Here is a 26199-nt window from a genome sequence, read left to right as displayed (position 1 = left end):
ATACATCACAGGCTACAATTGAGAGATGGCAGAAATATTAAATAATTTTGCTTTGGTAGTTACCGGATAGAACAGATAGACATGACATTGAATGATGAGATGAACACTGTGATAAGTGCACTTAAAATAAAAAAAGGATGTATTGGATAAACTAATCAAACTCAGGATTAAGGTCCAGATGGATTGCATCCACATATTTTTAAATAATCTAGGGAAGTGATAGCATAGGCATTACTGCACATTTTTAATAATTCATTCGTAAAAGGTATAATGCCAGAGGATTGGCAGATAACTGATGTAATTCCGTACTTAAGGGAGGCAGAATATGTCCAGGGAATTATAAACCAGTCAGCTTAACATTAGTGGTAGGAAAAATAATGGAATCCCTACTAAAGGAGAGAATGGAAGATCATCTAGAAATGAAAAATATAACAAATAGTTGGCGTGGATTTCAAAAGGAAAATCTTGCTTGACCAACCTTATTGAATGTTTTGAGGAAGTAACGGAGAGAGTAGACAGTGGTCATGCAGTAGATGTAATTTATCCGGATTTTCAAAAAGGCCTTTGATAAGGTGCCCTATTACAGATTAATGAATAAGGTCAGAGAATGTGGAGTTGGGGCAGAATGGATTACTAGCCAGCTTCAAGACAGAAAGCAGAGTGGTAATTATTTGGAATGATAGAAAGTGGGAAATGGTGTTCCGCAAGGATCATTGGTAGGACCGTTGCTGTTCACGTGGTTTGGACTTCTAGAATCAAAAATGCAATTTCTAAATTTACAGCTGACACCAAATTTTAGGGTGGGGGGGGTGGTGGATGGTTGGCTGTGATTGTCAATATTGATGAGAACTGCAGCAAATTACTAGAGGAAATTTATAAACTTGCAAAATGGGCAAATAATTGGCAAATGAAATTCAACACAGACAGAGGAACAAAGTTATCTAGAATTACAAATACACCAGTCATTGAAGATTGATAACTATAGGTTAGCAAGGTCTTTTAAAAAAAATAAAGCAAAGCGAGCAGTGTTATCGTGTTACCGTGTTGTTAAAAGGATATAGAAGAATTAGAATGGTTACAGAGATGATTTACAAGGATGACCCCAGAAATGTGTGGGTTTACAGATCAGGAAAGGATTGACAGGCTGGGTCTCTTCACTTGAAAAAAGAAGGCTGAGGGGTGACCCAATAGAGGTCTTTAAAATTATGAAAAGTTTTGATTGAGTGGATACAGAGTGTGGGGTAGAGCATAACTAGAGGCTGTCAATATGAGATAGTCACTGAGAAATCCAATCGGGAATTCAGAAGAAAGTTCTTCACCCAGAGAGTGGAGAATGGGGAACTCACTACCACAGGGAGTGGTTGAAATGAATGATATAAATGTATTTAAGGAGGAGGCTAGATAAGCATTTATGGGAGAAGAGAGTAGAGTTACGATGGTAGACTTAAATAGGAAAGATGGGCTTGAGTAGAGCATAAATAATGGCATGGACCAGCTTGGCCAAGTGGCCTGTTTCTGTGCAGTAAATCCTCTAATCCTATGTAAGTCAGTCTATAATAAAAACTGAAAATGATGAAAACAGGCAGCATCTGTGGATAGAGAAACAGAATTGGTGCTTCAGATCTATGACCTTTCATCAGAACCTACTGATTTCAGATTTCCAGCATCCACATATATTGCTTTTGTAAGTCAGTGTCTGCTTGTCCATGAACAGGTTGCAGTTTTCTTGCTGTTGGCCTCCAGGGAATCTTGCCACTCACCGGGTGAAATACCGAGAATCGATAACCGGCTATGATATATTCTAAAACTTGTGTCTGCATGCACTTCCTGTCAACTATTTCTATAATTTCCTATGTTCGCATTTATAATGAGCTGCATATGTAAACATGTCATGCTGTAATTGCACTTTTTCGCCAGTGGATGCGTTGCAGCATCCCTTCTGCCAGGAAGTGTTTCATGTTTACATATGCAGTTTCCATTAGAATCTGGAGATAGGAATTTATAACAAGAATGTGTAAAAAAAAAAAAGACACAATGTATGGCTTTAAAATGTCTGCATTACTTCTGCACCCTCTGGCCCAAATATCCCTACCCTCTAACCCTACTTTCTTTTTCGTTGTAGAGCCAGATTTACAGGAGTCAGCAGGACTTGGCTGGTGAAGCACCAGCTCAGGTCACCGGCACTGAATACGTTTACGGGCCATACTCTCAAAACGCCGTACACCCAGGCTACTCGGATTATCAGTACTGCCCGGCGGAAACAGGTTGGCAACCTGTGGAGAAAGGTTTGTTCCTCTATAATGTACGCTACTTAACAACAATGTTCTCTGTTGTTGTGCATGGCCAGTTTTTCTGTATGTGGCTACTTTATTATACAAAGAAACCAAATTTTAATGGATATCCAGAAATATTTTTGGGGAAATTTATATATTGAAGAATGGATACCTGGGTGTGAGCTATGGACTGGAATCTAATTGAGGGGTTTGTTTAGTCTATTCCATTCCTTTTTTTGTCAATGTTTTTTGTTTTAGCACCAGCTCCACTAAGACCGGTAACCCCCGAGAAATTCACAGTTCCTCATCTTTGTGTCCGGTTCAGCCCCGGAGGGCAGTTGCTGAAAGTGTTGCCCAACCTCCCTTCAGAAGGACAGCCTGCTTTGGTGGAGATGCACAGCCTGGAGGTACTTTGGGGAGTGAAGGGAGGGTGGGATTTTCACTTTGTTATATATAGCAAGGAGGCATGCATTCTGTGCTCCAATGCCAGTGGCTGTAGTTATTGCTGTGTGTTGCTTTGAGCTCTCAGTACTGCTGTCAACCCTGTCTCCGACCCATCCTGGTATTCAGCAAATATGTTAATAGCGCCACCAGCGATATTAATGGTAGCTTGGATGACAGAAGTTCTGGTTTCCATGGATGATTTTCCACTGTCACAAGCCATAGATTTGAATGTTGGGTAGATACTGGGAAGCAGAGCAGGCTGCTCCCCAAGGGAGAGGAGAGAGAGCACTCCTGGGTTTTCCCTTGCTGCTGGCCTTAGTTCAGTTCTGGCAGAGGTCCAGAGAGGAGAGTTTCCTACCCACCGCTCAGAATTGTTGTATTGTGCTTATTCCAGTTCTCAGACTTTGCAGAAAAGCTGTTGAGTGCAATGCCATTGGCTGATTTTGGACTGGGTGGTGAATGTTTAAATCCCCAAAATGCTGGGCGTTCCTAGCAGCTGAAAAGGGTTTAATCGTTCACCTCTGAACCTTGACGGTGGTGGTTGGGGGTGGGGGAGGGAGATACACTTTCGCCTTTAGCTGAGCACAAGTGGTTGACTTTTCACTTCTGCAACTGAGGGGGAGTAACCTTTCACCTCTGACAGGCCACAGCCAGAAAGACTTATTTCTCTCAGGTGCTGCCTGATCTTTGGGATATTTCCAAGATTTTCTGATTATCAGCCATGCCCAGGGATCCAGGCTGGAACTTGGTCAATGATGGGATAAAGTATCTGCCATTAGAGCGTTCCATCTCCTCCTGACTATGGAGGAAACAAGTCCATAAATTTGTGCTGTTTAAGTTACAGCAAGTGCAGTGTATTCAGTGTCAGATCAGACATTTTGGTTAATTTTAAAAATAATTCCATAAACTGCTTGTGATTCTGGTTGATGTGTGACTTTTCCATTGCACAGATGATACTGCAGCACATGCCTGAGCAAGAGGAGCTGAAGAAGTTTCCAGGGCCACTGGTGAAGTAAGTCTCTTAACTTTACACCTTCTCACTGAGTTCGCTCTGAACTGATTCTGTTACCAGTATCTAGATGTTCAAATCCCAGCATTTGAATTCAGTTTATAAGATGTGAAAACAAAAAGCAGGTATAGGTAATTGTGATTGTGAAGCTGTCGGATTGCCATTGGAATCCAACTGGGTCAGTAACATTCTTTGGGAGGGAAACCTGCTGTTCTTACCCTGCCTGGACCAATATATGACTCCAGACCAGTGTGGTTAAGTATTCCTTCTGAAGCAGCTGAGCAAGTTGCTGTCTTTAGACCCAGATAGTGTGTGCACACAATGGCCACAGCTCCAGAGGGAAAGCACTTGATTGATTTGATGAGACATGGTACAAATACAAATCTGTCTTACATTGTACAACTCTTAATATTAAAGCCAAATCATAAATAATGTCCTTCACTTGTTGAATGAGCTTAATGAAAAGATTGTTGATTCTATCTGTACTGTTGAAGAGGAGGCCAATCAGCTCCACATGCCATCTTCATTCATTTAGATGATGCCAGTTCTGTATCTCTAATCCGTTTTTCTGTCTCCCTTTCCTAATAAAAATTTACCAATCTTTATCTTGAAATTTTCAATTGATCCTCACCCTCAACAGCTTTTTGGGGGGTGAGAATTCCCGATTTCGCTCTCCTTTGTCTGAAGAAATGCTTCTTGGTTTCATTCCTGATTGGCCTAGTTGTTCTGGGATCCAACACTAGAGGAAATAGACTAGATACAGAAACCATCTTATTCCTTTATCGTTTTAAATACCTTGATTAGCTCATACCTCAATCTCCTGAACTCTCAAAACAAACCATGTTTCTGCATGATTTAACCCTTTAATCCTTGGTGTCATTCTGCTGAGTGAATTGCAATCCATCTAAGGTCAATATATCCTTCACAGTTACTGCAGGTGGGTTTTGACCAAGGCAAGTGTCTTGTCAAAGGTGCACATTACTGTAGTGAAACGCAAGTTAACCCTTTTGAGTACTGAATGTCTTTTGGACTGCCCAAAATGTTTTTTCCAGTCTTCGAGGTAAAGGCCAACATTCGCGGTTATCAACATGCTTCTGTTACCCTGGACTTGACTATTCCAATGCACTCCATGTTTATCTGTGGTAAAATTGAGATAATCCAAAACTCTGCTGCCCCTGCCCTAAATCGCACCAAGTTCCATTCACCCATTACCCCTGTGCTTGCCGACCTGCACTGGTTCCCATTTCAGTCAAACCTCAGTTTTTAAAATTCCTATCCTTGTGTTCAAATTCCTCCACAGCCTCACCTCTTCCCTATCTCTGTAACCTCCTTCAGCCTCACACCTCTCCATATCTGTGCTCCTACAAGTCTGGCCTCTGCACAATCCCTGATGTCCCTTTGTAATCTCCTGCTCCTGTTTACACAACGTATTGCTAACTAATGTTATCTGCAAACATGGATATCCAACTCTCTCTTCCTTCATCTGAGTCATTAATATATATATTGAAATATATATGTTCCCCAGTATAGATCTCTGGGGAACATTATTGGTTACATACTGCCAAAGAGCAAGTGTTCCCTTTCTGTCCTCACACTCTAACTGTAACCTCCCAAATGATTACTAACCCATGTCATAAGGGTGCCTTCAATTCCACACATTGCTAATCTCATGCCCTGTAGCTGCTGACATTATTACAGTGCTTGTTTATTAATCAGTGAACTTTAAGGGTTCAAGGTTCCTTTCTGATTACTTTTTCTTTAGAGAAGAGACTCATAAAGTTGACGTTATCAACTTTGCTCAAAGCAAGGCCACAGAATGCCTGAGGAATGACGAACTTCTGGATAAGGAGTCTGCCCACCTGCTATGGGAGCTGATTGTGCTGTTGTGCAGGCAGAATGGGGTGAGTCTCTGCACTGTGCGCCTTCCTGAATGAAAGCTCTCCAGCATATAGTCCCACTTGTATTGGCTGCTTTGTAATGGTCAATAAACAGCCTGTTTGGGTTACAGCATCTTGAGCTCGTGCTCACGTGAATCACATCAGAATGGGGGTCTCACAAAAATCATGTCAGAATGGGGGTGAATTATTCCCTTTTACTTGCCGTGTCCTGTGCATGTGCTGGAGCTGATGGATATATCGTGGGAGTCAATGCAACAGCTTTCAAAATGTTTGTAAAAAGGAATGTTAATCTGATTCATCTCACTACTTCTTTTGGTCTCAGGAGAGTGGGGAATGAGAACAGGGAAACTGGCTTCTTGGAGTGACCAGAAGAGCTTGTTGGCGACCAGTCTTCTGGTTCACCTCTGTCACAGCCTGCCTGAGATTAACAGTTTCTGAATCTGGGGGTGTAATATGCCAGGGCTTGAAACACTGAACAGCTCAGCATGTACCTCTGTGTGTAATACCCTTAGCTTAGAGTCAGTCAGGAGATCATGAATTCAGTTCTCTGCAGACTTGAGCACATTATCCAGGTTGACACTCAAGGTGTTGCACTGAGGAAGTGCTGCCCTGTTGGAAATGCCGTCTTTTAATGAGACTTTAAATGGAGGCCCAATCTGTCCCCCTGGATGGTTACTAAAGATCTCATATTTTGAAGAAAGCTACCACGTGGCCTCGCCAATACTTATCCCTTAACCAATATCACTAAAGAAAAGACAATCTGGTCATTTATCACATTGCTGTTCGTAGGATCTGGCTGTTCACAAATTGGCTGCTGTGGTTCTTGTTTTAAAAGTGACTGCCCTTCAAAAAGTTCTTAATTGGCTGTAAAGTACTTCGGCATGACCTGAAGTTGTGAAAGGTACTACAGAAATACGTCTTTCTTGAATCCCTGTACATGTGGTTTATTTCCACTCTTCCCCCCCCCAACCCCCATCCAACACCCATGTAGGCACTAGTGTGCAATTTCATAGCCGCTGATACAAGCTGTGACCACAGCGACAAGGACAATTTTAACGTATATTAATATATTTGGTTAAAAGCTGATAACTCTGATGTTAAACGTTTAACATCATTCATGTATTTTCCAGACAGTGATCGGTACAGATATTGCTGAGCTCCTACTGCGGGAACACCGGTCTGTCTGGCTTCCCGGCAAGTCACCCAATGAGGCAAATCTAATTGACTTCAATAACGATCTTGTTCCACGTGCGGAAGATGAGTCCTGTACCTCCCTCTTCACGGACAGCATCCTTGATGGTAACATCGTGGAAAACCCTAGCAAGGACACAGAACGATTCCGTGAGCTGCTGCTATTTGGCCGCAAGAAGGTAAAAGTCAGACTTGGACCCTCAACCCCTGTGTTGCAGAATCATTCGCTAACAGCACTTTGTGTGTATGTGTGTCAGAGAATCACTCGCTAACAGCACTTTTTGTGTGTGTATCGGAGAATCACGCGTTAACTGCACTGTGTGTGTGTGTTGGAGAATTACGCACTAACAGCACTGTGCGCATGTGTGTGTGGGTGTCTGTGGCTTTTGGATTACTCACTGACAGCATGGTCTGTTGCATTCCTCTCTCTTGACTGGCGCTGTGTCTGGCTCTGCAGGACGCCCTGGAGTCGGCCATGAAGCACGGGCTGTGGGGTCATGCTTTGTTACTGGCCAGCAAAATGGACAGCCGGACACATGCAAAGGTCATGACCAGGTAGGGTCTATTTGCAACATAAGGCAACACTCATTTGTATTTGACACTGGAGGGATAGAAATTGAAAAGCTATAGGACCTTGGTTAGACTGTACTTGGACTACTGTATAGTTCTGGTCTTCAAATTACCAAAAGGATCTAGAGGCACTGGAGGAGGTGCACGAAAGAATTATAAGGATGATACCAGAATTGAGAGATTATACCTCTCAGGAAAGAGTTAACAGGCTGGAACTCATTTCATTAGGAAAGAGAAGGCTGATGGTTGATTTAATAGAGGTCTTTAAAATTAAAATTATAAAGAGCTTAGACAGGGTAGAGGTAAAGATGATTTCACTTTCAGGGAAGTCAAAACTAGGAACCATGAATGCAAGAAAAAAGAAGACTTGCATTAATATAGCACCTGTCACAACCACCGGATGTCCCAAAGTACATTACAGCCAATGAGATACTTTTTGAAGGGCATTTACTGTTGTAATGTAAGAAAGATAGTCACCAGTGGATAAAGTGGTGAGTGTAGAGCAGAAACACCAACATGGACAAGTTGGGTTGAATTGCCTACTTCTGCTTTGTAAAATTAGAAGTTCTGGGCATGTCAGACTCTCGTGTCATGCCCCTCTTGTTGAATAGCCAGCTGCCACCGTGCCTGGACATGTACTGCCTTAAATCTTGCCTACCTGAGGATGGCATTGTCTGCCTCAGGACAGGAGGAAAGGAGAAGCTTCTGCTTCCAAGCGATTACATCACAGCGTTATGCTGAGGCTTCTTAACGTGCCAGGTACCCCAGCAAGTGTCAGAACCTTCAGGAGAGTGGCTAGGGAATGGGAAATAAACCATGTGTACAGGGGTTAAAGAAAGAACCCACATTTATGGAGCGCCTTTCATGAACTCGGGACATTCTGCACAGTAAGATTTACAGATTGACCAGTTACACTCTTATTCTGTTCATGTCCAGGTTTGCCAACAGCCTGCCCATTAATGATCCTCTGCAGACGGTATACCAACTGATGTCCGGTCGCATGCCAGCTTCAGCAACGGTCAGTCCTGCTAATGTTACTGTTATTGAACATTGTGATTAAATCTCCCTCTACACTGTCCCCATCAAACACTCCCAGGACAGGTACAGCACGGGGTTAGATACAGAGTAAAGCTCCCTCTACACTGTCTCCATCAAACACTCCCAGGACAGGTACAGCACAGGGTTAGATACAGAGAAATTCAGCTGGGATTTCAGCTTCTGATTATTTTAAAAATTCATTCTAGGGGCATGTGTGTTGCTGGCAAAGCCAGCATTTGTTACTCATCCATAGTTGCCCTGAGAAGGTGGAGGTGAACTGCCATCCTGAACTGTTAATAGTAAGATTGATACAACTGACTGACTGACCACTTGAGAGGTTTATTAAACGTTAGCCACATTGCTATGGGACTGGAGTCACATATAGGCCCAGTCCAGGTAAGGGCAGCAGGTTTCCTCCCCCAAAGGGTATTTGTGAACCAGTTGGTTTCTTACTGAGAGTCAGACAGCTTCATGGTCACTTTTGCTGATCCCTGCTCTTTATTTCCAGACTTTTAAAAATCTAAACTTAAATTCTTAAACTGCCTGCATTTGAATCCAAGCTGCCTGGATTTGGCCTCGTATCATAATCACTGTACTATTTTTTCTGTATCAAGTTGCCCTCTTTTACAAAATGTACAAGTGGATGTTGGAGAAGGTGGGTGGGTAATGGGTAGAAGGATGTGATGGGCCTTGGCGATGATGTTTCCTGTGGTCAAATAGCTTATCAGTACAGTTTAACCCAACGCATTAGATACCAGGAACTGGTCTGTGAAACTGTAACAAGTAAAGTTATCAGTTTAGTGAAGGATTAGGCTATGAACTGGCTTCAAAGAAAACGCAGTGAGGGCTGCCCCTTCTCCTCAGCTTGCTTTGGATACTAATGTATTGTACCACAGATGGATGATTAGGGGCACTGTATAAAACCAGGAACCTCAAGAATAAGAGATTACCAGTCTGTTGTGTTTTTTTTATATCAGTGTTGTGGAGATGAGAAGTGGGGTGACTGGCGACCCCACCTTGCCATGGTGCTGTCCAACCTTTCCAATGGACCAGATCTGGACAGGAAAACGATCACAACAATGGGAGACACGCTTGGTAGGTCACGGCTCCACCACTTCCTGGCAATTGGGCGTTTTCCTGGCAATTTCCTTCCCTTCCCCCTTCATGAGGCTTGTAATCCACACCCCTGACCCTCCCCCCAAAACTTTGGGTGAAAGAACTTTCTGCTGCTGCCATCACCTAGTGGCACTGTGAGTTAGGATCAATCTGAGGGGATGAATCAAAGACCTTGCACAGGGCACCACCTGCAAGCTCCCTCTAAGTCGCTTGTCATCCTGACTTGAAAATATATCGCCGTTCCTTCACTGTCGTGGGGTCAAAATCGTGGAACTCCTCCCTAACAGCACTGTGGCTGTACCTACACCACAGGGACTGCAGTGGTTCAAGAAGGCAACTCACCACCACCTTCCCAAGGGCAATTCGAAATGGGCAGCAAATGCTGACATAGCCAATGACGCCCACTTCCCATGAAAGAATAAAAATAAATGCTTGTACCATTTCTTGAAACGTTTCCCACTGTTTATTTACTGCCATACCTTTTAGTTTATTTACCCAATCAATCTGAGACAGCTCTCCCCTCAGATCAATATAATTGGTTTTGTTTAAGATTCTTATTTTGGACTTGAGTATGTTGCACTCAAAGTTAATATGGAATTTGGTTGTAATATCACTAAGTCCCATAGGATCTTTTACTATGAGATTACAAGTAACTCTGCCTCATTGCACAATACTAAATCTAAAATAGCTTTATTCCTAGTCAGTTCCAGAATATATTTTTCTAGGAAAAGGTCACAAAAGCATTCTGTAAACTCACCTTCCAGACCATCTTTGTCAGTTTGATTGATCCAGTCTATATGAAGGTTAAAATCGCCCACAACAATTATATTGCCTTTGTTATAAGCTCCAATTATTTCGTGTTTAATGCTCTAACAGTATGACTAATGTTAAGAGCCCTATAAACTCCCTTCCCACAGGTGCTTTCTGACCCTTGCTATTCCTAATCTTCACCCATACTGATTCTATTTCCTGATCTTCTGAACCAAGATCCTTTCTCACTACCGTCTTTGTCATCCTTCATTATTAGGGCTACTCCCAGTTTTTTTGAAATGTTGTGTAACCGGGAATATTATTTCACATCCTTGGTCATCTTGTAACCTTGTCTCTGTAATGCAGATTATAGATCGAAGCCATTTATCTTTATTCGTGTTGCAAGTTCTTTTATCTTGTTGCAATGCTTTGTGACCTCAAATGAAGTTTTATTTAATTTTATTTTGCTTATTCACTGGTGCACTGTTACCATTAAACTGTCCCTTCTTGTCCCACTCTGCTTGTCTTTACCCAAGTCATTACATTGCTCTATTGGCTTGATTTTTCTCTTCAGATTTCTAGATCTTTCCTTCACCAGACTCCTCACCTTCCATTTAGTTTAAAGTCCCATTCACAGCCTTAGTTATGATTCGCCAGGGCGCTGATCCCGGGAAGCACTTCACACAAAATAGTGGAAATTTAGAACTCTCTCCCCGACAAAGCGGTTGAGGCTGGAGATCTATCAAAAATTTCAAAACTGAGTGACAGATTTTTGTTGGATAAAGATATTAAGGGTTGCGGATATTTGCAGTTGAGGCGCAGATCAGCCACTATCTGATTGAATGGATGAACAGGCTAGAGGGACTGAATGGTCCCTGTGTTAGAGAGGGCTGAGCGGAAGGTGTGAAGGTGTTGACAGCGGGATTCCTTCCCTTGCAGCTACCAAGGGGCTGCTGGACGCCTCGCACTTCTGTTACCTGATGGCACAGGTTGGATTTGGAGTGTACACCAGAAAGACCACCAAACTCGTTCTGATTGGCTCAAACCACAGGTGAGCACTCGTGGTGTCTTGTGCTTGGTAAGAAAGAAATATCATTCGTATAGCACCTCTCACATCCTCGGGACCTCGCAAAGTGCTTTGTAGCCAGTGGAGTACTTTTGAAGTGCAGTCACTGTTGCAGACAAATGTCAATTTGTGTACAGGAAGATCCCACAGATAGTTATCGAGGCCAAGATGAGATAATCAGTGTTTTTTTTTAGTGATGTTGGTTGAAGGATAAATATTGTCCAGGGTGCTTTCAGAAATCCCCTGCTCCTATTCGAATCATGGAGGTGGGATTTTTTTTAATGTCCACCTGTGTTGGGGCCTAAGTTGAATCTCTCAACTGAAAGATAGTACTTCAAAAAGTGCAGTGCTCCCTCAACTCTGCTGAAGTCCCTGGAGTGGAGCTTTGGTGAGGTCACTACTGACTGAGCCAAACTGTCAGGGACGGAACAAGCTGAGCTAAAGAAATCAAAAGCCCAAATTAATGAATATTTTTGTCAGAGATTAGCCTGCTGGGTATACAATATGGAGAGCAGTCAAAACAATCTGGAGAGACCTGGATCGGGCCCCAACTTTCTCTTGCTCAACCACTGTCTGTCCTTGTGAGGACTTGCTCATCCTTTGGTTGTTGGCTGCATGCCCTGTATGTAACCTCAGCCTCATCACACTGCCATCACCGGTCTCCAGAATCCCTTTGCCTGGGGCATTATTTTTTCAAACATGTTGCTCTCTAAACCATATAGACACCTGATACAAAGGGTTCAGTGAGCTGTAGATTGGTTAGTCGATGCTTTTTTGGAGATGGGGCACTGATTTATTGCTTAACCTGGGGTTCTGGATCTTGGTCCATGGGTTGCCTAGTTGGGACTAGGAAGTTTACAAGAGGAGTCCAGAAGTAGGACCATCAATATCAGATAGTTACCAATAAATCCAATCAGGAATTCAGGAGAAACATTGTTATCCAGAGAGCAGCTAGAACTTTGAACTCACTACCATAGGGAGAGGTTCAAAGGAATATCATGGATGCATTTAAGGGGAAGCTAGATAAAGACTAGTCTGAGATTGATAGATTTTTGTTGGGTAAGGGTATCAAGGCACATGGAGTAAAGGTTAGTAAATGGGTTTTAGGTGCACTTCAGCCAGGATCTAACTGAATAGTGGAACTGGTTTGAGGGACTGAATTGCCTCCTCTGTTCCTGTGTTCCAAACCCAACCCCGAACATGAGAGTTTGGGATTTCTCAGTCTGGTTATGAGCTGCTTTGGGTTTCTCTCTCTCATTCACTGTCTGGGAGTCTTTATGAAGCCCAGAACATCTTCTATGGAGGTCAGTCTAAACACAGAGAGAACGGCAGGTGGGGGTCATAATTGAGCCAGGATCCTGGGACAGGATGCTTTAAGAAAGACTTGCATTTACACATATCCGCTCACCAACTTGAGACTCCCAAACTAATTTACAGCTACTTGAATACTCTTTGAGGTGATGTCACAATTGTAGGAAATGCAGCAGCAAATTTGTGCACAGCAAGCTCCCACAAATGATAATGTAATTATCAGACGTAGATTGAGGGATAAATATTTGCCACATTTTATCCTTTCTGAAAGATGGCAACTCTAACAGAGCAGCTTCTCCTCAGGACTGCGCTGGGAGTGCCAGTCTAGGTTTTGTCCTCAAGGCTCTGAAGGACGCTGAAAGACCCTTGTTAGGGTGGGCGAAACTCCTCTTTACCTTTCTCCTGTACATACGAAACAAACGCACTCAACCACACGCATTCAAAGCAATGGGTGGGGGGAAAAAAGATTGTTGATGTATTTTTTTTTTAAAATGGTGATCTTGTTCTGAATATGGCTCTTCACTGTTTTCAGCTGGTCCTTTCTGAAGTTTGCTTCAAACGGAGCTATCCAGCGCACAGAGGCGTACGAGTACGCACAGGCTTTGGGTAATCAAGTCTGCTTCCTTCCCAACTTTCAGGTACGAAATAAACTTCCATTCAGATTTACTATCTCTTTACCCTTCCCTTTCCCCTGCCCCTCCTTCAGTCTTTCCCCTCTCCTGCTCCCCAGTGATTGGATCTCATTGTGTTTTGACCAAGTGCCGGCTGTAATGAAGAATTTTGTTACTCTCTCCCCCTGCCCTTCCGTCACAGGTATTTAAGTTTATTTACGCGTGCAGACTGGCTGAGATGGGCTTGGCCGCACAAGCCTTTCACTACTGCGAAGTCATTGCGAGGACTGTTCTCAGCAACCCAGCCTATTACTCACCAGTGTTCTTGAGCCAGCTCATTCAGGTATGGAGATGACTGTGACAAGTATGTATTGCTATATTTTAATAAATAATAAAACTGAGAAACTCTCCTAAAAGCCCAGGGCTATCAATATAAGATCGGCACTAATAAATCCAATCGGAAATTCAGTAGAAACGTTTTTACTCAAAGTGGTGAGACTGTGGAGTTCACTTCCACAGGGCATGGTTGAGGTGAATAGTGTGGATTCATTTAAAGTAAACTGGATAAACACATGAGGGAGAAAGGAATAGAAGTATATGTTGATGGAGTGAGATGAAGAGGGGTGGGAGGAGGCTGATGTGAAACAGAAACATCTGCATTGACTAGTTGGCCGAATAGCGTGTTTCTTGTGCTGTGAACTCAGTGTAATTCTAAAAGCTTGACTGATGCAGCACATAATGTGGTACTGAACCAGGAGACCATAGGTACAGTATGTGGAGTCTTGTCAATCTTGGCTGATGGATGGGGCTGTGCTCCACTTTAACTCGAGTGTTCCTGGCAAGTGAGGGGAAGAAAGACCAATGTGGCTTTCTGCTCCGTCTGACAGGCAGGTGCAGGGCTGAGAATAGACATCATTTTGAGCTGGGTGCTGTCTAATCAGGTGTCATGGGCATCGTTTGTTCAGGATGGGTTTCGATCTCTCTGTTGTCACTCTCAAACTTGTCCCAACAATATTGCCAGGAGCTGGAAGTGACGTCACTGCGATTGTGATGTCGAACTGTGGTGGGATCTGAATTTTACATTGAACTTGCTCTGCTGTGTCTGATTGTCTGGTGCCAGAGCAACTGTGATCAGTTGGGATGGGTAGGAAGGGCAGGCACCTCGCTTTGAGCTGAGACATGTGCTCTGCAGATAGATATGAATGAGATGGTGCCCTGTGTTCCAGAACACTGAGACGCCCTGTGACAAATATCATATGCAAGGGCTACCTCATCTGATGACTCTGTTTGGTAAGTACAGGTAATGACAAATGCCTGTAATTCAGGAGCGGTGGCAGATTAATTAGTCCCTCTCTCAGACTGTGCTGAGTCAGTTGATGGGAGTCAAGCAGGAACTGTTGCACATGTGCACTTGGCTCCACCGTGGCCACCAACACATGCACCATTGTTCCTGACACCTTTCCAGCTGGCAGCAGGAGTATCAGTGAAGTTTTAAAATCTTGTTTGATAAGTTATAATGCCTACAAATGAAGACCAGGATAGCAAATGACAGAATAAGAGGGGAAAATGCCAATGAGAAGGCAGTGGCAGTGCCAGCAACAATAACAATGAATGTTTCAGCTACAACATTTCATAATGGAGCAAACCATATATGCCAAAGAACTGTGCCTAAACTACCGTATCCAAAAGTTTCTTGCTCAGTCAGACTGGCGGGGGGGGCAAAATTTTGATAAGTTTTGGGCAGTGAGTTGAGTTGTCATCCAAGTTGAAAAGGCTTTATGGAGCAAGTTCCTGTACAACCTGGCTAGTTTATTGGGCAATTAATCCCAGGGTTGTGATTTTGAACCCCACATTGGGTAACTGCTGCATCGCTAACTGTTTCCGCGCATGTGCAAGAAGTATTCCTCCTAGTGTTGAGGCACAAACAATGCAAACTAGTGGGATTAGGGAGCAGGCAAATAATCAGGTTAATCCCTGGCCCCTATTGGAAAGTATGTGGATACCAGGTAAGGACATGAGCGGGCTCGGCCTCCCCTCCCCCCACCCCCCAGGTCATAAAGCCTAACAATGGCTTGGCTCACACATTGAAGAATGATTGCTCAGGCCTCTGGTGTTGGTGGAGCTGCCCACAGCAAGAGTTTGCACCTGCATAGCAGATTGGAAAAGTTCGAGTGCAAGACTGTGTGCTCTAAGGTCGCTATTTCAGCTGAAAGTCTTTATACCATTAATGTCATTAATACATTAAGGTTCTGTCATGGTTCCGATGCTGGACTAGCAACTCAGCTGTGAGTTCACATCCTGCTGGGCCAGTTTGTGAAACTCCATTCAATGAATCTGTTAACTTGTTGGCTGGCACCAGAAAAGAAAGCTGCCATAACACTAGAGCCGGGTTGCTGATCTCCAACTCTGGGCACCACGCTTTAGGAAGGATGTCAAGGTCTTCGAGAAAGTGCAGAAGAGATTTATGAGAACAGTACCAGGGCTGAGAAAATTCAGTTCTGTGGAGAGACTAGAGAAGCTGAGATTGTTCTCCTTAGAGCAGAGATGGTTAAGATGAGATGTAATAGGTATTCAAATTATGAGGGGTTTTGATAGAGTAAATGAAGAGCAACTGTGTCCACTGGAAGGAGGTTCTGTAACTAGGGGACGCAGATTTAAAGTAATCGGCAAAACAATCAGTGAGAAGATCAGGATTTTTTTTGCAGCGAGTTGTTGTGATCTGGAAGGTGCTCCCTGAAAGGGCAGTGGAAGCAGATTCAATAGGAACTTTCAAAAGGGAATTGCATAAATGCTTGAAAAGGAAATGTAGCTTGCTCCCAAAAGCAAACCAGGAGCAGTTGCTTTGCAGGGACGGTATCTGAGTCTCAGATTCTGAATGTTTTCCTTCTGTCTCTCCCCTCCTCATCTACCTGAGCAGATTTCCTCCCAGCTGCGATTCTTTGACCCTCAATTGAAGGAGCGATCGGAAGAGGAGTTGCATGTGGAGCCAGATTGGATTAAACACCTCCAACAGACGGAAAGCCAATTGAAGGTGAGATTGCACCCTCTACCCCGTGCCCCATTGCAGTCAGCTCTAGGGGGGGACCCCTCACACCCTCCCTGCCCTGCATTACCTGCTCACTCTCTTCTCTTTCCTTCTTTTTATTTCCTCTCCAGGACGGTGCATTTGCTTGCAGGTCAGGTAGAGCCACGCCCCAGCCATTCTGCTCCAGCACCCCCAGTTCGGAATATGACCAGGTCAGCCAATCAGATGGGCTTGCAACAGGCCCTCAGGAGGAGGCCTCGGGAGTGGACAATCCGCTGATGACGTCCTTCGTGCCAGATGCAGGATTGCCGGGAATGCCCGGAGTGCAACTCATGCCACCAGGTATCTGAAATATATTAGGTTCTGGGTGCTTTCCCCACCCTTCACCCTCTGCCATCTTAGGTAAAATTACATCAAGTTTACAGCACAGAAACAAGCCATTTACCCTATCAGATCCACGCTAGCATTTATGCTCCACATGAGCCTCCTCTCACCCTAACCCATCTCATTCTATCAGCATATCCTTTTATTCCTTTCGCCGTCATATTTATTACTCGTTCATTGGATGTAGGCATTGCTGCCAAGGCCAGCATTTATTGCGCATCCCTAATTGCCCTTGAGAAGGTGGTGGTGAGCTGCCTTCTTGAACTGCTGCAGTCCATATAGTGTAGGTACATCCACGGTGCTGTTAGGAAGGGAGTTCCAGGATTTTGATCCAGCAACAGTGAAGGAATGGCAATATATTTCCAAGTCAGGATGGTGAGTGGCTTGGAGGGGAACTTCCATGTGGTGGTGTTCCCATCTGTCTGCTGCCCTTGTCCTTCTAGATAGTAGTGGTTATAGATTTGGAAGGGGCTGTTGAAGGAGTCTTGATGCATTCCTGCAGTACATCTTGTAGACAGTACACACTGCTGCCACTGTCTGCCGGTGGTAGAGGGAGTGAGTGGTTGTGGATGTGGTGCCAATCAAACGGGCTGCTTTGTCTGGATAGTGTCAAGTTTCTTGAGAGTTGTGTGAGCTGCACTCATCCAGGCAAATGGAGAGTATCCCATCACGCTTCTGAACTGTGTCTTGTAGGTGTTGGACAGGCTTTGGGGAGTCAGGAGGTGAGTTACTTGCTGCAATATTCCTAGCTCTTGCAGCTACAGTATTTATCTATTTAACTAGTCCAGTTCAGTTTCTGGTCAATGTTAACCCCAGAATGTTGATAGTGGGGGTTTCAGCGATGCTAATGCTATTGAATGTCAAGGGGTGATGGTTAGATTCTCTCTTGTTGGAGATGGTTATTGCCTGGCACTTAAGTGGCAAGTAAAATTCATGCCATACATCACCTCAAGCCTGGATGTTGTCCAGGTCTTGCTGCACTTGGACATGGGCTCCACTTTGTTGAGACCGTTCAGGATTTTATATACTTCAATCAAGTTACCCCTCACTCTTCTAAACTCCAGTGGAAACAAGCTAAGTCTTTCCTACCTTTCCTCATAAGATAACCTACTTATTCCAGGTATCAATCTAGTAAATCTCCTCTGAACTGTCTCTAATGCATTTACATCCTTCCTTAAATATGGAGACCAAAACTGCATACAGTATTCTGGATGTGGAATTGCCAATGCCCTGTATAACAGATGCATAACTTCCTTACTTTTATGTTCAATTCCTCTTGTAATAAAGGATAGCATTCTATTAGCCTTCTTAATTACTTGCTGTACCTGTATTTTAACTTTTTGTGACTCATGCACGAGTACACCTAGAGCCTCTGGAGCTTGAAATTCTGCAGCCGTTCTCCATTTAAAACTCTGCTTTTTTATTCTTCCTGCCCAAGCGAACAACTTCGCATTTTCCCACATTATATTCCATCTGCTGGATTTTTGCCCACTCACTCAACCTTTCCAAATCTGTCTGCAGCCTCCTTATGTCCTCTTCATGACATACTTTCCTATCTATCTTTGTGTCATCTGCAAATTTTGCTCCCCTCATCTAAGCCATTGATATAAAATTGTAAAAAGCTGAGACTCCAGCACAGACCCCTGTGGGACTCCACTCACCACATGCTGCCAATCAGAAAATACATACTCTGTTTTCTGCCAGCCAGCCAATCTTCTATCCATGCTAATATGTCACCCCCGACACCACGAACTTCTATTTTCTGCAGTAACCTTTAACGTGGCACCTTATCAAATGCTTTCTGGAAATCCAAGTACAGCACATCTACAGGCTCCCCTTTATCCACAGTGCCTGTTACTCCTTCAAAGATTCCAATAATTGGTTAAACATGATTTCCCTTTCACAAAACCATGCTGACTCTTCCCAATTACCTTTGAGCTGTAACCTCAATGATCGATTCTAATGCTTCCCCTTGACAGATGTCAAACTAACTGGCCTATAGTTTTCTGTTTTCTGCCTCCCTTCCATCTTGAATAGAGGGTTTATATTTGTTGCTTTCCAGTCTGATGGAACCTTTCCAGGATCTAGTGAATTTTAGAAAGTTAACACTAACACATTTACTACCTTATTAGCCACCTCTTTTAAGACCCTAGAATGAAGTCCATCTGGACCCAGACTTGTCAGCCTGCAGCTCCATCAGTTTGCTCAGTGCCACTTTCCTAGTGATTGTAATTTCAACAAGTTCCTCTCTCCCTTCCACCTCCTGATTTACAGCTATTATTGGAAATTTTTTGTATCTCCATAGTGAAGGCACAAGCAAAATAATATTTGTTCATTTCCTCTGCCAGTTCCTTATTGTCTATTATTAACTCTCCATTGTCACTCGTTAGAGGACCATCACTCACTTTACTTTTTCCTTTTTAAATACCTGTAGATACCTTGCTATCAGCTTTTACATTCCTCACTAGCTTCCTCTCATGGATGAATTTTTTTCTCCTGATTAACCTTTTAGTCATTCTCTGCTGTTCTTTATATTCTGACCAATCATCTGACCTGCCACTCATCTTTGTGTAGTTATATGCATTTTCCTCAAGTTTGATGCTTTCCTTAACTACTTTAGTTAACCACAGATGGTGGATCCTCCCCTTTTTCTTTGTAATATTAATATATCTATCAAGAGTATTCTCAACTATCCCCTTAAATGTTTGTCACTGCTTCTCTATTGATCTATCCTCTAGCCTAATATCCCAGTTCACTTCAGCTAGCTCAGCTTTCATGTCCACATAGTTGTCCTTATTTAAGTTTAAAATGCTAGTCTTAGATCCATTCTTCTCCCTTGCAAATTGGATATAAAATTCAACCATATTGTGGTCGCTGTTACTAGGGATGCCTTCACTCTTGAGGTCATTAATTAATCCTGTCACACTACACAATACCAAGTCTAATATAACCTGCCCTCTGGTTGGTTCTAGAATGTGCTGCTCTAAGAAACTATCTGGAAAGCATTCTATGAACTCCTCATCAAGGCTACTACCACCAGTCTGATTTTTTCCAACTATATGTAGATTAAAATCACCATAATTATTGCTGTCTCTTTATCACAAGCATCCAGTATTATTTTTTTGTATACAAAAGTAGAAAATGCTGGAAACACTCAGGTCCACCAGCATCCTTGGAGGAAGAAACAGAGCCAACGCCTCGAGTCCGCACGACCCTTCTTCAGACCCTTCTCCGTGGATGCTGCTGGACCTGCTGAGTTTTTCCAGCATTTTCATTTTTTTTTTCAGATTTCCAGCATCCGCAGTATTTTGCTTTTTTCTTCCTGTATACTTTGTCCTATATTGTGGTTACTGTTTGGGTTGCCTGTAGACCCCTCCCACTAGTGACATCTTTCCCCTACTATTCCTCATCTCCCCCTAAATCAATTCTATAACCTGATGATCTGAATCAAGGTCATCTCTAACTATTGCACCAATGCCATCCTTGATTAACAGTGCTACCCCTCCACTTTTACCTAACTTCCTATTCTTCATGAACGTCATATACCACTCAATATTCACGATGCAATCCTTGTCATCCTGCTACCATGTCTCCGTAATGACTAACAGATCATATTTATTCACTTCAATGTGCGTTATTGATTCATTTACTTTATGAATGCTGTGCATGTTCAGATACAGTACCTCTAATTTTGTCTTTTTGTTAACTTTGTAACATGTTATGACATGGCAGATGATGTGTGCCAGGCGGACCAAATCCATGAGGGAAACTTGAGTGCGTTATCGCAACGGTTTTGCAATTTGTATTTATTTCGAAATGCATGCACTGAATTCAGAAGTAATAAGTCCACCAAGACTTCTAGAGATTTTAAAAAATTAAATTAGAATATTTATTAACAAAATGAAAGATTCTAAGCACATAGGACTACAAATTACTTACTATTACAATAACTCCTAAAATTCCTAATTAATCTGACTCCCAGCTACACTCCCTTTAAGGCAATGGTCTAAAATAGATTTTAGATTTTAAACTGATCCAAATTAACACAAACCTTGGACAGTGGAATTCCAAATGAGTTTTCTCCATGCTCAGTTTCGATACACAACAGACTTCTGCATAGAAACTGGAGTCTTCATTAAGGTTATTTCGTACACTTCTGTTAGATCTCTCAATGCCTTTTCTTGACACACAGCCTCATTCTCCTTTATATATGTTTCTCTCTTAATATGTAAATTCTATTGTTTCGTAAGTCTTTGAAAATGTATCTCCCTCATAACAAAAACTTTCACGTTGTCAATATATATATGTGTGTGTGTATAATATATATATATACACACACACACACACATATATATATATATATACACACACACACACACACACACACACACACACACACACACACACACACACACACACACTTCCCTAGTTATTTGGCTTGCTAGAACACTGGCGCCAGCATGGTTCAGGTGTAGACCATCCCAACAGTACAGCCCCCATTTTCCCCACTACTGATGTGCCAGGCCCCACAAACCGGAACCCACTTCCCAATTCTCCCAAACCAGTCTTTGAGCCATGCATTCACTTTCCTAATCTTATTTGCCCTATGCAATTCATACGTGGCTCAGGTAATAATCCAAAGATTATTGCCTTTTGAGGTTCTGCTTCTTAATTTGGTGCCAAGCTCCTCATACTGACTATGCAGAAACTTGTTCCTTGTCCTCCTTATGTCACTGATACCTACATGGACCACAACAACTGGGTCATCGTCCTCCCACCAAGTTCCTGAGCAAACGTCCCAAACCCAGGCACTGGCAGGGAACTCGGCCATCTGGACTCTTGCTCTTTGCTGCAGAGAATAGTGTCAATCCTCCTCACCACACTGCCCCCTATTACCATTCCTTTTTGCTCCCCTCACTTGAATGGCTTCCTGTACCACAGTGCCATGGTCAGTCAGTTCATCCAGCTTGCAGCTCCCACTGTCATCGAAACGAGCTGAAAGAAACCTCGAACCTGTTGGATAATTGCAGAAACTGACAGTCCTGCACTCTTGCTCTCTGGGCCCCCTTACCTGCCTCAGCTGCAGTTGAACCCTCTTGTTCCTGACCACCTTCCAAATCAGAAGACCCTATCCTAAGATGTGTGAACATCTGCTGGTACAAAGTATCCAGGTAACTTTCCCCTCCCTGATATGTTGCAGTATCTACAGTTCAGTCTCCAGCTCGGTGACTCTGAGCCGAAACTCCTCAAGCCACAGACACTATAGACATATTTGCCCTGGATCACTCTGGTATCCAGGAGCTCCCACATGCTGCAGCCGTGACACATCACTTTCCCTGCCACCCTTGTGTGTTTTAATTGAATAAAATAATTAAATAATTATTTACTTTATGTATCCTATTAATCGTACCACACATTCCTGTACTATTTTAAACCTTAGGAATAGAAGTGACCTTAATCACCTCACCAGACACTCACCAAACAGCTATCTAGCTTCCCCTGTAGTAGAGCAAGAACTAGTTCCTACAGGATAAAAAATGTTAGAAAAAGCAGAAGAGACTTTCTGGGGAAGAAAATTTCACAGACTAACAACCCTCAGAGGAAAAAAATTCTCTTCCTCTCAGTTAGAGTTACAAGGCTAATATGATTCCTCTTCAGCACTGAAGCTCCAAGAAGAGCCATACTGGACCCTAAGCGTTAACTCTTTCTCTGTAGATGTTGTCAGACCTGCTGAGTTTTTCCAGCACTTTGTTTTATTTCAGATTTCCAGCACCTGCATGTATTTTGCCTCCATTCAGGATGATGTCAGGAAGCACTTCTTCACAGAAAGGGCAATGAAAATCTATAACCACCCCCTCCCCACCAAAAGAAAATCGGTTGATGCTGGGGGCTCAATTAGAAATTTCAAAACTTAAGATCAGTGGATTTTTGTTGGGTAAGGGGATTAATGGTTGTGGAACCAAGACAGGTGAATAGAATCACACAGTATCACAGTGCAGAAGAGGCCCTTCGGCCCATCAAGTCTGCACCGACATGTGAGAAACACCTGACCTACCTACCTAATCCCGTTTACCAGCACTTGGCCCATAGCCTTGAATGTTATGACGTGCCAAGTGCTCATCCAGGTACTTTTTAAAGGATGTGAGTTAAGATACTGAATGGCAAAACAGGCTCATGGGGGCTGAATACTGAATGCCTTGTCCTGTTCCTGTGTAAAGACACAAGGGGGTTGAATGGCCTCCTGTTCCTGCATAACGGGCTCAAGGGGGGCTGAGTGATCTCCCACTATTCCTTTGCTCCTTCCTATTTCCTGTGCATGTGTTTGTTTCCTTACAGCTCCTCCTCACACCGTATTGGATGGCAGGCCGATGGCAGCCCCTCCCCTGCAGATGACGATGGATAGCGGTGTTCCCATGTACTCACCCAGCCAAACCTCGCCTGGCTTCCCAGGGCAGTCTCCAAACTCTGCCTTCAAACAGCCTTGTGATCCAGCTAAAGGACCCCTGAGCATGGGACCACTGGGACCTCCTCTGGCGCCCCCCGCAGAGGCTCTGCAGACTGTGTTGGAGCAGCAGGTGCCGGAGAACATAGGTTTGTACACAGGTGGCAGCAACTGGGACTAGGATGCGGGGGCCAAAGAGTGTTTCAAACGTTCCTGGCGTGAAACTCTGAAGTGTCTCTCGGGAATTCATTCTTGTGCCTGACAAGTTCTCCAGACTTGTGCTACTTTCCAAAGCAAGACTTCCATTTCCATAGCACCTTTCACCAGCTCAGGATGCCCCAAAGTGCATCACAGCCAATGAGGTACTTTTTGAAGTGTAGTCACTGTTGTAATGTAGGAAATGCAGCAGCCAATTTCCAGACAACATGATCTTATCAGCAGCACTGTGATAATGACCAGATCATTTGGTATTGGTTGAGGGGTAGATATTGGCCAAGACACTGGGGAGGACACCCTGCTGCTTTTTAAGTAGTGTCACGGGGCAGTGCGATTGATGGAGACAATGCTATGGAGACAAAGCAAGGTAGTGGGGTTCATTTTGGGATTGATATATAGAGTTATGGAGAGTGGGAGTAGTTTGGGGTTGTTGCAGGGTTATAGGCTATGGGATTAATTTTGGGATTGATACGGGGTATGGGGCTGTGGAATTAATTTTGGGATTGATACAAGGGTATGGGCTGTGGAATTAATTTTGGGATTGATACAGGGGTATGGGCTGTGGAATTAAGGATTGATACAGGGGTATGGGCTGTGGAATTAATTTTGGGATTGATACAGGGGTATGGGCTGTGGAATTAAGGATTGATACAGGGGTATGGGCTGTGGAATTAAGGATTGATACAGGGGTATGGGCTGTGGAATTAATTTTGGGATTGATACAGGGGTATGGGCCGTGGAATTAATTTTGGGATTGATACAGGGGTATGGGCTGTGGAATTAAGGATTGATACAGGGGTATGGGCTGTGGAATTAATTTTGGGATTGATACAGGGGTATGGGCTGTGGAATTAATTTTGGGATTGATACAGGGATATGGGCTGTGGAATTAATTTTGGGATTGATACAGGGATATGGGCTGTGGAATTAAGGATTGATACAGGGGTATGGGCTGTGGAATTAAGGATTGATACAGGGGTATGGGCTGTGGAATTAATTTTGGGAGTGATACAGGGGTATGGGCTGTGGAATTAAGGATTGATACAGGGATATGGGCTGTGGAATTAATTTTGGGATTGATACAGGGGTATGGGCTGTGGAATTAATTTTGGGATTGATACAGGGGTATGGGCTGTGGAATTAAGGATTGATACAGGGATATGGGCTGTGGAATTAATTTTGGGATTGATACAAGGGTATGGGCTGTGGAATTAATTTTGGGATTGATACAGGGGTATGGGCTGTGGAATTAAGGATTGATACAGGGGTATGGGCTGTGGAATTAATTTTGGGATTGATACAGGGGTATGGGCTGTGGAATTAATTTTGGGATTGATACAGGGGTATGGGCTGTGGAATTAATTTTGGGATTGATACAGGGGTATGGGCTGTGGAATTAAAGATTGATACAGGGGTATGGGCTGTGGAATTAATTTTGGGATTGATACAGGGGTATGGGCTGTGGAATTAAGGATTGATACAGGGGTATGGGCTGTGGAATTAATTTTGGGATTGATACAGGGGTATGGGCTGTGGAATTAAGGATTGATACAGGGGTATGGGCTGTGGAATTAATTTTGGGATTGATACAGGGGTATGGGCTGTGGAATTAATTTTGGGATTGATACAGGGGTATGGGCTGTGGAATTAATTTTGGGATTGATACAGGGGTATGGGCTGTGGAATTAAGGATTGATACAGGGGTATGGGCTGTGGAATTAATTTTGGGATTGATACAGGGGTATGGGCTGTGGAATTAATTTTGGGACTGATACAGGGGTATGGGCTGTGGAATTAATTTTGGGACTGATACAGGGGTATGGGCTGTGGAATTAATTTTGGGATTGATACAGGGATATGGGCTGTGGAATTAATTTTGGCATTGATACAGGGGTATGGGCTATGGAATTAATTTTGGGATTGATACAGGGGTATGGGCTGTGGAATTAAGGATTGATACAGGGGTATGGGCTGTGGAATTAATTTTGGGATTGATACAGGGGTATGGGCTATGGGATTAGTTTGGATTCATTTAACGCCAATACAGACATGATAGGTCAACTGCCCTCTTGCAGTGTAAGCTTCCATTCTTTATTTAAGAAAAGAACTCGGTGAGAGGGCAAAAACCGTTTATGCCTTCCTGTGTGGTCATTTTCTTCCTTTCCCCGATTCTTCAGAATGCAATTCCGTCAACCACCAGATGTCGCCTAAAAGACACAGCTTTGGGGAAAGTGGACAGCAGGATTTCTACGATCACATGGCCAAAATGGTAATGTTGCCTGGATTCATTTCCAAATGACCCTAGGTTTAAAATCTGTTGGGAAGTATGTCAGTTCCTTTCTGCACTCAGTCGAGTGTGCATTGCTTTGTTAAATCCTCCTCTGGTCCTTAGTGTGGAAGACTTTCTGCATGGACCTTGGCTGGGCAATACTAAATTGGTGCACTGAGGCTAGGATCCCTGGGAGAGGGGGTGGTCACCCATCTGTTAAAGACCCCACGAGCATCTGCCGATAGACTGACATCCACAGTGAGTGTGGACCTCTCATACTCCACCCCCTGCAGTAGGGGGCAGGGGCTGTTGGTGTTGCACCCCCTTTGGCCACAGTTTGTGTTGTTGGACTCCGTGTGAGAGGTGGCCGACTAAAGGAAAATGTCAGAGGGTTACCTGTGTGGGGTGCGAGCTCCTAGTGCAAGGCTGAGTTCTCTATCTTGGCGGTGCATTCCCTCCCCCACCCCACATTGTCTGTACCGCTGTGCCAGCTGACCCTGTGGGAAAATGTGCTGTTGGTGTAATTCTGTTGAGTAGGTGAATATGACTGAAGCTGATTGTTGAGGATAGGATGTAGTGAAATATG

At 43.6% G+C, this 26199-nt stretch overlaps 1 protein-coding gene across 3 annotated transcripts in view; it reads left to right on the top strand.

The window, feature by feature from the left end:
• sec16a (SEC16 homolog A, endoplasmic reticulum export factor) overlaps positions 1-26199 on the top strand; it is a 68422-nt gene that overhangs the window by 25468 nt on the left and 16755 nt on the right. For all 3 annotated transcript variants that reach the window (XM_041194234.1, XM_041194233.1, XM_041194235.1), the window contains exons 7-21: positions 2123-2285; positions 2532-2680; positions 3668-3729; positions 5489-5627; positions 6755-6994; positions 7273-7370; positions 8322-8403; positions 9401-9518; positions 11229-11340; positions 13199-13304; positions 13480-13620; positions 16195-16308; positions 16434-16644; positions 23023-23277; positions 25522-25613. In XM_041194234.1, the coding sequence (XP_041050168.1) occupies positions 2123-2285; positions 2532-2680; positions 3668-3729; positions 5489-5627; positions 6755-6994; positions 7273-7370; positions 8322-8403; positions 9401-9518; positions 11229-11340; positions 13199-13304; positions 13480-13620; positions 16195-16308; positions 16434-16644; positions 23023-23277; positions 25522-25613 (2082 nt within the window). The remainder of the gene's footprint in view (positions 1-2122; positions 2286-2531; positions 2681-3667; positions 3730-5488; positions 5628-6754; positions 6995-7272; positions 7371-8321; positions 8404-9400; positions 9519-11228; positions 11341-13198; positions 13305-13479; positions 13621-16194; positions 16309-16433; positions 16645-23022; positions 23278-25521; positions 25614-26199) is intronic.

This window comes from Carcharodon carcharias, chromosome 8 (assembly GCF_017639515.1).
Source record: "Carcharodon carcharias isolate sCarCar2 chromosome 8, sCarCar2.pri, whole genome shotgun sequence".
In the NCBI taxonomy this organism is placed as follows: Eukaryota; Metazoa; Chordata; class Chondrichthyes; order Lamniformes; family Lamnidae; genus Carcharodon; species Carcharodon carcharias.
This window is presented reverse-complemented; position numbering and strand designations above follow the sequence as displayed.